General features: G+C 39.0%; 1 protein-coding gene across 4 annotated transcripts; it reads right to left on the minus strand.

Annotated features, from left to right (window-relative positions):
- Nucleotides 1-1,863: 1,863 nt before the first annotated feature.
- Nucleotides 1,864-9,763, minus strand: slc25a55a (solute carrier family 25 member 55a). Of its 4 annotated transcripts, XM_023837565.2 has the most exons (10): nucleotides 9,621-9,763; nucleotides 8,264-8,330; nucleotides 7,257-7,382; nucleotides 6,931-6,986; nucleotides 4,090-4,180; nucleotides 3,888-4,006; nucleotides 3,605-3,794; nucleotides 3,362-3,516; nucleotides 3,197-3,272; nucleotides 1,864-3,040 (listed from the first exon to the last, which is right to left on the minus strand). In XM_023837565.2, exons 2-10 carry the CDS (start codon nucleotides 8,281-8,283, stop codon nucleotides 2,881-2,883), a joined length of 993 nt encoding a protein of 330 aa, XP_023693333.2. In that variant the 5' UTR covers nucleotides 8,284-8,330; nucleotides 9,621-9,763; the 3' UTR covers nucleotides 1,864-2,880. The 4 variants fall into 4 exon arrangements, with proteins under 4 accessions (XP_023693333.2, XP_072571371.1, XP_023693334.2 ...); XM_072715270.1 differs by lacking the exons at nucleotides 8,264-8,330; nucleotides 9,621-9,763 and adding an exon at nucleotides 5,669-5,736 and having other exon boundaries at nucleotides 7,257-7,341; XM_023837566.2 differs by lacking the exons at nucleotides 8,264-8,330; nucleotides 9,621-9,763 and adding an exon at nucleotides 5,627-5,736 and having other exon boundaries at nucleotides 7,257-7,341.
- Nucleotides 9,764-11,148: the final 1,385 nt, after the last annotated feature.

Below are 11,148 nucleotides of genomic sequence, written 5' to 3' on the forward strand. Positions count from 1 at the left end.
ATTTTTAAAAAACTGGACCATAATCAAGACCAGGGTGAAAAATAGCTCAAAACTGGAGACTGCCCTACCTACAATGGTCAGATTCAAAACAGGAATTTTGTGTAGATTTCAAAGTAGGACTGCAGCGATTAGTCAACATAGTCGATGACGTCCACACTGAAAATGTGTCCACGTTAATATTTAAAAACGTATTTTTTAAAATAATTATTTTAATGAAATTTCTAAAATGCTTGAACTCATAACAAATGCCTTCCTTTAATATCACTACGTTATGATGGGAGTAGTTCAAATAATCACAAAGCAAAAGGTGGTTTTACACCGTGCAAAGTGTAATTACCTAGTGATATTAAAGGAAAACATTTGTTATAATGAATTGAAGCGTTTAATGTGGACGCATTTTCAGCATAGTTTAATGGTATACTACAGGGGCACTAATGGTATGCACGAGCACCTGAAGAAAAAACACAGTCGCTATTCTGGACGAGGGATGGCCAGAATAAACAAAACCACCATAAGTTGTTTATTAATGTTTATTAAATTACCATTAGTACAGACAGCTTTTTAATGTCTTTTATCCTTGTAGTTGCTACATTCATCATTAAAGCCACAAAGTTGTCCGCCTGGTACCTGAGAATCTCCCTTGAATAAGTGTTTGATAAAATGTTCAGACTAAAATCTTGGCCTATTCTACATGGATTGACGGTGCTAACGTGTTTGAGCGCGTTGGGCTTGTTGGGACCAGTGTTATTATAGTGTCATACCATGCATCTCATTAATGTTTTAGACCAAGGGTGTCAAACTGCAGTCCTGGGGGGCCGCAGCCCTGTGTAGCTTAGTTCTTTCCCTGTTCCACCATAAATGATTCAGCTCAACAGCTATGTGGTAATTAGTACAAGAAGTTGAATCAGGTGTGTTAAACGAGGGGAAACCCAAAAATGTGCAGGGCTCCGGCCCCCCAGGACTGGAGTCTGATACCTGTGTTTTAGGCAATCTGCGAAACTAATGTCCGTTTAGTGCCAAAAAGCCGGCGTCCGTTATCTGAAGCACTGCAATAAGTTAGTCATTAGTGGCAGCCCAACTTCAAAACATCACAAAAATGTGTGCTACACATGGAATATGTACAAGTACAGGAGAAACTGAATCACCTTGAAAGGTATACTACATAGTTTACCTTGTAGTAAAACCATAAAAACCTTTATTTTTATTTTATTTCCCTTCTATTGAGCGTAGGAGTGTGCATGGTGTTTTATTTTGAAAAATGACCAGATTAACTTCCCATTACTGTGCCTCTGCAGCATTTGGGTGTAAACATGCATCACAGGATAATTTCACAAATAAGTGGTAATTTTATTGTATTTTACCATAGTACAAGAGAACATGAACAATCACTTCAGACTATTATGCGCGTGCGATGGTCGGTTCATGGAAAACTGCCTTAAATGTGATGCAGAAAAGGTTGAAGAGTGCTGAGAATTCATGTTTAAGGGGAAGCTGAAATACATGCCTTCAATAGAGAGCTACGCATATGCAACCAGACTAAGTTTTCTGTTATGTATGATTGAAGCTGTGACAAAGCCATCTTTTGAACAGGAACACAACACTGAACATAATTAATGCAACTGACAAACTTCAACTAAATTTGTAGAAGCAACTCCACAAGTAAGTGATGGGTACCAAAAAAAAAAAACTCATTGATGCAAACAGCCTATGGGGAACTGGCAATTCTCAGAAATGTTTTATAGAAGATGTCTTTGCCATTCTATTTGAAGACAGATATTTAAAAAGCTGGTTGAAACTTCTCCAAATATTACACAGAATACAGAGTGTAAAACAGCAAGTAACTGTGTTGACAAGCAAGACAAGTTTCCTCAAAAGCCCATTTTATTAAATATTTTGTGTTTTAACCACAAAAGCATTTGATTCAATTTTACATCATACTTTGTTGCACATAAGTCAAAAATACATTGTAGTAGTAATGCAATACCAATGCACAAATTTGCAATTCATATTGCAGTGCAGGGATTAGCAAACCAGAATGGTCAGAATGATACCCAAAATTAAAATACATTTAACAAATACGGTATATACACATATCAATTCACACCACCCAGTCACTCAACACAAGACCACTTACGTGATCTAATACGTACACAAACGATTACAAGACTTCTGCATCTTGAAACGGTATAGTGTATGATAGCAGTATTGCTCAAGTACAAATAAAGTTCTTGGTAGACATATTCAGATACTACCCAATGTCGGTTAGAAATCTACTGCTACTGTCTTCTTGGTCCCTGTCTTACAGGCATGTTAGGATTCAGCTTGTTAATGAGGACATTTTGCATACACTGACTGATGTTCAGCTCACAGTATTCTTTACTATTTGGTCTTTACATCTAAGAATTTCACAAGTAGAGTTAGGTACACAAAATGAATACTTTTATGATGTCACCCTGAAAGGCAGAGTTGTACGTTCTGCATCAGAATGCCCCAGTTATACTTACAAAAGTGATAACCCACAAGAAAATGACAGTCCATAGTCATTTTAGTGAGGTGGGTGATGCCATATTTACGCCTTCCCTCACTGAGGGAAAAAATACTTAAGGCATTGCCGAAATCCAGGCAAGACAAGATACTTCTTCTCTTGCTCATAGCTCATGCTGCCAAGTGCATTGATGTAAACCGCCTATCAAATAAGCTGGTTTAATGTGCCCATGTGGCCAGCAACCCAATATGCTCTGAAAGGCCTGCAACAACCACAAGTCTAGATGTTTCACTTTTGTCAAGTAATGATATTCGAAGATACTATCTGTCATAGTCGTCTTCAGCTGCTTCAGCTGGATAACGGTTTGGGTCCAGGAGAGAACCGAGGAACATTGCCTAGGAAGAGTACAGGCTGAAGGGGGTGCAGTCCAGGATGAACTCACCCACACCCATAAAGTACATCACCTGGGCAATGCCAAAGAGTGGGGCGATGATCAAAGCCCTGCAACCAGCGCCCTTCAGGAAGGCAGAAGGACCTTCCTTTCGCAGGATCTTACTGCAGAAACAGCAGACACCAAAAAACGAGTTACAGAACTGGAACAGGAAAAAGCCCAAAACGACATCTAACAGCTTTACAAACATTCAAGTAGATTGTTAGTCTTAGCATGAGGTATCTGAAGTAGAAGCAAACAAATCCCATCTGATGAATTACCTTATACAGTCCATCACCCCACGGTAGCTTTCCTCATTAGCACCTTTGTTCAGAGATTGTAGCCTCGTCTTGACCACTGCAAAGAATAAGCGTTTATTCAGACACCCAGAGGAATTACCTTATTGCCCAGACACCTGACTTAAGAATCACAAACCCCAGACTTACCATCACAGGGATTAACGGCCACAGCAGCTGTACAACCGGCTAAACACCCGGAGACAAATGACCAGTAGAAAGGAGAGTTCTCTGAAGGGGAGGACTGGCCAAGTCGGTTCAAGTGGGCAAACAAAGGGAAATAGACCACAGAAAACGGAACGTCCCTGTTGAAACAGAGGCCAGGGCAACATCAGTCTCAGGAAGCACCATCAGAATACCATACAATTCAATCCAGCCACAGCAGCTCCTCACCTCATAAGTGTAGCACCCAGTCCCCTGTACAGGCCCCGCAGGCCCTGTGTGTGCAGTAACTCCTGAGCAATCCTTGTGGCAGACACTGTTTGCACAGGCAAGGTCCGGCCAGCAGTATAAGGGCGACTGAACATTGCACTGGTGCCAGACAGCTTTGGCTGCACCCCAGCTGGCGCCCTCTGCTGGGCAGCTGTGAAGGAACAAGTTATTTATTTTTACGATGATATTACATCAAAGGTACAGTATGATGATCAATAGCCAGTGGACCGTTCTATATCCGCACCTAGCCTCCCAGCATCCTGGAGCTGAATCTTGAGCATTTCCATAGGTGTGGTGATGATGACTTGGCACATGCCAGCACCACACCCTGCCAGCATTTCTTTGAATACTGTCAAGCCCTTCCTAGATAGAAAAACAATAATAATGAAACACAAAGATTGACAATATATCCAGTCTCAAATGTGTCAACCCTGCTCGCTTCTTACCCATGTTTGCTAAGGTGGTGACGGAAAAAGTCATTGGCTGCAAGTTTGATTGCCTTCTCAGGGGTCACCAAGGTCAGGTTGACAGCAGCACCTAAAAAACAAATAATAATGATTAGGATCCAAATTAAAAACTTTTGCCAAGCACGAGTTACAAGAACATGGACAAAACACTTATTCCCCGCCACAATCAAAACCAAGTTTACTAAGTTCCATACCAAATCCATTTGTACCACTGACTGTACAAGGAGGCAAAGTAGCACAAGAACACGAAAACTCACATCAAAGACTATAATGGCATGATCATGGAGGGGGATTTGATACAGTTGCACCAAACAGAAGTGGACTTGTACGGAAAAGGATGAAAGATAGCTGAGTAAAAGGCAATGTAATCAGTAATGAAAGAGAATGGAAAAAGGTGTACAGCAACAAGAACAGAGAGAGAATGAGATGGAAAATGGCAGTCAAAGTGAGCTAACAAGCATGGGAACACGTACGTGACTAGGGTTGGGTACCGAAAACCGGTGCCAATACGGCACCGGTACCTATATAACCGGTATGTACCGGACCGAAACAAAACGCGAATTTCGGTGCCACTTCGATGCCTGAACTGTCGATTGAAATATTTGTTCTCTGGGGCTATGATGACACAGTTGTAATAAGCATAAGATTCATCAACACACACGTGACATCATCAGGAAATGAGACCATCCGAGATGCGCGTGAATGCAGCAACTAACGTTACACTTGCTCTGACGGCAGCAGGTGGTCTACCGCTATCTTAGCTTGCTAAATTAAACAACTTTTGTTAAAATGCCTAAAACTAAACTGTCGAAAGTGTGGCTATATTTCACAAGAAAGGATTCCAACACCGCGGCGTGCAGCAAATGTTTTACAGCAGTTGCGTGTAAAGGGGGAAACGCGTCAAATCTAATGAAACATTTGAGGGTACACGGAATAAACTTAAAAGCAGAGGGATGCACCGTGCTTGACAGCTTGCGGACAACAGCTGGCACGGTCGGTGTGGATAACCCCAGCCCCAGTCATACCAACCGTAGCAAAAAGGAGTCCACCGATTACGATGAGGACAGCAACCTTTCCGCAGGTTAGTAGTAGGCTAATGTAACGTTAAATTAACATTACATAGGTGGCTTATGTTTTGTTGTTGTTTTTTGTATTTACATATATATTCATATATACTTTAAAAACTTTTAATATATTGTTCAATTTTAAGCATTCAATTTTTTGTTCAATAAAAATGTATTCTTGAGTCATCCACCATCATTTTGTGGCTTTTGTAAAGTATCGGTTCAGGCACCGTTTTGGCACCGGTACCGTTTTAAAAGTATCGATTTGGCACCGGTATCGAAAAAACCCCAAACGATACCCAACCCTATACGTGACACATTTAAACTAGAGAACACTGAACCAAAGAACTCAGTCATACATTCTCACAGAGCAGAAGTGTTAGTGGACAGCGGAAAGACAGGCAAGAAATCAGTCAGTCTTTGGCTACAGAGATCAGAGAGCACAACCGTACATGACATGGTGCCTAGATTTAATAGAACGATGTGGTAAGAACCATGTAACGTTTGCCTCCAGCGTGGCTGCGCCTTATCGGCTAGCCTTCAAAATCCCCGGGGCCCATGTCTGTAACATGAAAAACACAGATGCAAACAAACAGCATTCCTCACAAAAGCCGAGGCCCAAAACAATGGCCTGCAGCTTTTAGCCCAATAGCTAACACTTCAGGTCTATTTAGGTATCTGTACTGCAATTTACAGTCTAGGTTGAAATTATAATGCATCAAACAATGGGTACATGGACTTTGTACCAATCCCATATTGAAGGTCAAAATTTTTAGATGCTTTAGATGCTATTTTAATCCAATTTCAACAAAAAAAAATCCAAATCACTAATTGAACAATTTCATGGATGTGATGACAGCTGTAAGTAGGGCTGGGCGATAAGACGATATTATCGGTAATCAATGTCAGACAAGTAACTGTTGATATCTGACAGTGACTAACCAACAATTATGGATTTTGTCGGGGAAGTGAGCTTAAGCTACACAAAAGAAAGCAAGATAAAGATTTATGAATTCACTTTCAGTTCAGCCTTCCAGCCTATGTTAACATATTGCTATTATTTTTTAGAACTTGGTGATCAGTGGTCATTGTTGACACACCACAGCACACAGTGCATTTCTTTAATTCCTCATATGGTAAGCAAAGGTATTTAGCCCTGGAGGGACCTGACAGTTTTTTTTTTTTTTTATTAGGTGTGTATGATGTACTAAAACGTAAACACAATTTAATGTGCCCAAAAAATAATAAATCGAGTTAACAAAATCCTTAATCCTTAGCATGATTTACTTTTTTCGTACACACAGTTTGCTATTTGGGGCTCTTGAGTTAAACTGTATTTACATTTTGGTTGTGTTCTTGTCATACTACAATTTCAGTGTCTCATGCATGTGTGATTGTGTGTGTGGGGAGGTATAAGATGACTCTATATCATTTATTACGATACTTTTAAATTTAAATAATGCATATTAATTTCAATATCGCCCAGCCCTAAGCTCTTGATTAAAGCAAATATACTGAACTCCCATCCTATACCTTAAGTAGCAAGCACATTAGTCTGATTTTAAACCAGGAAGGTAGACAAACTGCAATACCTATTTGTAACCAAGCACTATGAGATTAATCAGATACAATTCTGATTTTAAAACCCAACTTTAATATATAATGTACCTTTTCTTTAATATATTTGGTTGAAGCTGTAAATGGTGACAATGTACAAGACAAGGACAGTGAGGGTTCAATTCAAAAATGATCCTACCTCTGTACATTCCGAAGTATCCTTCAGATCGGACCGTTTTGACAAGGCAGTCCATCCTACAAGAAAGAAGCATCTTTAGCTGGGTGCAGTGCAATTTGGAGAGGTGGCCCTCACCCCCATGGCACCATGGATATGCAAGAGCAGAGAAGTCAGGCCTTGGAGCAAATGAATACTAAAAAGCACAATGCTAGGAAGGGGGGTGGAGGGCCATCCCTTTGCATTCCAGAGCATTTACTCAACTACAGAAAAAGTTAAGTAATTCACCAACAAGTAAAACAATGCAAGCTGATAATTTTGTTTTTATTATTATGGCTGGTTAGACTTACATGTTCTTGTACATCTGCTGGCCGCCCCTTTGGTTCTGTAGCCTGGTCTTGGCCAAGTCAATGGGGAACACACATGTAACTCCCACAATACCAGCAATGCCACCATTGATAAGCTTGGCAGGGAGGCTGAAAACACAAATTGGTTTATTGCATAAGTTTATTCATTTAGCCAAACAGACAGTGGGATTAAACAAACTATATGCAGTATGAGGATATAAGATCAAACCTTAAGATCATGCAAGTTGTAGCTTGTGAAACTTAACTTGCAACCACGCCTCATTCTCCCCATTCCTGTTTTACTGGCCATAATACTAAAGGGAAGACTCGCTAAGGAATAGTATATTTATAGCAGATCATCTTGGCTTTTCAAGCATAATATTTTGCATCATTGTATGGTTCACAGCAATTAATTTTTTAATGGGCTTAATTGCTAAAATAACAAACAAAAGACTATTTAGCTTGGCATTAGAGGGTAATACCAAACAGGAACAGGAAAAATAAAATGACTTCCACATTTCAGTGAACTTACAAAGAATGGTTTTAAATGCACCACCGCGATCATGAATAAATAAATGCCCTCCCCCCTATCTGTCTAGCTGCTCTAAAACAAAATTCATTTTAAAGTAATTCCCACAGTCAGCTTTGTAAATCAGGGAAGACAAATATAGAAAGAGCACAGAAAGTCAGCAGCAAACACGCTCAGTCATGACCCGCTGAGTAGATTCCCAGAAAAAAAATATGCAAGGCTTATGGCCAACACAGTTTTTGAGCTGAGATATGACACATTTCACTCCCATAGTCCTAATACGCCAGGAGCTTAACTCTATTGAAACTATATTGCGGTGAGATCTGAATGGGCAACATAGATAACGTTGACTATGACAGCTTTTAAAATATTTTTGAATAGTTTATCTTATTACATAAAATACCATAACGTGACATAATACAAGGCCACTGGAACATATCGACGAGGAGAGAAGAAATAAAACAAAGAGTGGCATGTATACCTGATCTGTTGCTGAGACATTCCGACTTCAAACAAGGAAGATGTGCAACGGCTGTGAAGCAAAAGTCCTGCAAAGAAAACCACATCGATCACTCTAAGAAGGCAAAACCTCCAACTGGACAAGATAAGTGCTCGACGACAGCCGTTTACAAGCCGCGCAGATGCCAGGAGAAACGATGCGGGGGCGTAAGATAGATAAATAAATAAACAAACAAACAAACCAAGATTCATTTACATTACACACCCACAAATACGTACATATCAATTACAATTCTTCATATTTTATTACACAGACATTAGTGTGTTTATACATTACACACACACAGGTTTGTAACTATATCTTTTTCGGAACTCTCAATTCACTTATAAGTTATATGGGAAAAACTCTAACCCCAACATTACGACCTAAACCTCAACTCGACCCTAATCTTTAGCATAAGTAAACAAACAAAATACGAGACTTTTGGTATTTATATATATATTTTTTTTGATTGGATTCACAGATTACATGTTATTACATTGTGTGGGACATTTGGTCCCCACTATGTAATATAAACCTAATCCACACGCACAGACACGCGTCACGCATTTACCTCATACGTTAGCAAGTAATACATGGACTAGCGAGAAATTAGAAACTAGCAAATTACAGAAAGCAACGTGCAAAGCGGCACGCTACCAGGCGGAAATAGTGATGCGGCATTTCAAAGCTAAGCAGCGACCGTTAACTAAGGGCTTCCGGCTTCCGCTGCCGGCTACGGAGCTATGACTTATAATCAAACCCGCCGATCTAAGCGGAAGACGAGACATTTTAATTCATTATATTACAAATCATACACGTGTATAAATAACATATTTCTTTGGACTAATACAAACAACGCTACAGAAAATGATAAGATAATCCAGCGAATTACTTCCAAAATAACATATTATTACAAGTTACTACACTAGTCTTATAACAAAATATTCACCGCATGGGCAGTGACCGATGACCTAGTTAAAACAGCTTACCAATTACAAAATAGTTTTGATCGACGTTAGTTAAATATGGTTATAAAACTACCTGCAAATTACTTTTGTTGCTGCGGTCTAAACTGATAGTGATTTAGCGAAACTGAACGGATGATCTGAAATGTATGAAATCATACTTCCTAAGCTAACGGAATAGAAGAGCGTGCTATATTTCACTATCCGTTTGCAAAACTTTATGTCTTTGTAACCAATTACATATTTTATAAGTCATAGGAAAAAATATATATATCCTTGCACCGGTAAGCTAAAAAAAAAAAACTAAACGGCTACTAAAAAGATATCTAAACTTAAGTTGCTAATGTAAATTACCAGAAAAACACACTTACCTAACGCTTATCTATAAAATATAATTGTACGAAGCAGAACCACACGAATAATACACCTTATTCTCTGTCAGGGTATCAAACCGATTGAACTACTGGAAAATTCCATTCAAATATAAAGTAAGAGGCGGAGCCAAACTAGTCAGCGTGGCCCAATCGCGGCGCCTCGGACGAGCCTTCGTGTCGCCGATGAATGGTCCGGTTAGAGTGGTGTCAAATGTCCACCAGTGCAGTCACCTGACAGAAACACTACGAACTGTCATGCTAATTACTATTTATTTATATTCATTGACTCAAGCAGGTGCTTTCCCCCCCACCTAGCTTTTTTTTTTTACCTCTGGTGTATAAGTCTTATTTTATTTAATATTACATTTCTTAGCCCGTGGATTATGATTTAATTTTATAGGTATTTTAATTTTACTAGTGTGTTTTTTAAAATAGTGCTTTGCGTTAAAGCTACATTTAACTCAAAATATTGCTTGTTTCCAAAAATGGAAGTGGGGAGTGTGCTGGATAAACGGTTTCGACTGCTACCTCAGTCACGTGACACTCTGTGGTGTTTTACGAAGCGGGTTTACTTTTTGTGAAGATATAAACACATGTTTATGAATATAAAAATGACTATAGAACTCCAAACTAAATTTTGTGACTGTCTTTGGGGTACTGTGACTGTGCTAATGCATAGTTTCCTATAATTAGCATCAGAAACTCTAGGATAGAACATAGCATCATAAACCAGGAAGGTATTAGATTAGTTTCTGGCCGGAAGTTGGGCTAGTAGGACTGATCGAGATGATGGCACATATAGTACTGCAGTATTTTAATAGTTAATTTATGGCTTTTTTCATTATATTCACCGTAACTGGTGTAATATGAAATTGATTTTATCTTTGGCCAAACTTCCCGAATTTACCTTCTGTCTATGTTTATATTTGGAAACATTTTAATCGCCATTTCCCGTAGTCCTTTTCATGAAATTTTTAAATAGTATAAGAGTTCAAGACTGTAAAAGTAAAAAGACTGCTTCAAGCCTAAGATAAGCTACGTGTGTAGTACCGGTATCTTCTGAAGCACGCCTATCCTGTAATTCTTTTTAAGGACACCTACCACACTACCTTCTGATAAGACTAAATAATAACGTACTTTCTCAAGCTTGGTTGTTTGATAATTGTTACTTGTTTTGTCAGGTTTCAGTAGTTATTATACTATAACGTACTATAAACAAAGTACGTCATTGAAAGTATGAGTTTTCGATTAAATATGAGACAGTGATCAGTACCGCAGATAGTTCCGTGTAAGGATGACTACACTTTTGTGACTGGGAATAAGTGTATGTAAAAGGAAATCCTGTCAAATTCATCTCTTTTATGTTTCTGAGCATTTGGGGTCTGAGTATAGTTATGAATACATACAGTGAGCAAAAAACTTGCGAAATTTACGCAATACTTCTGGTGGTGGTGGAATATGCAAATCACGTCAATGTATAATAGATTAACAAACGACTTAATTTTTTTTTTCAGGTTTGCCCGCT

Source organism: Paramormyrops kingsleyae, chromosome 8 (genome assembly GCF_048594095.1).
Source record: "Paramormyrops kingsleyae isolate MSU_618 chromosome 8, PKINGS_0.4, whole genome shotgun sequence".
Taxonomy (NCBI): domain Eukaryota; kingdom Metazoa; phylum Chordata; class Actinopteri; order Osteoglossiformes; family Mormyridae; genus Paramormyrops; species Paramormyrops kingsleyae.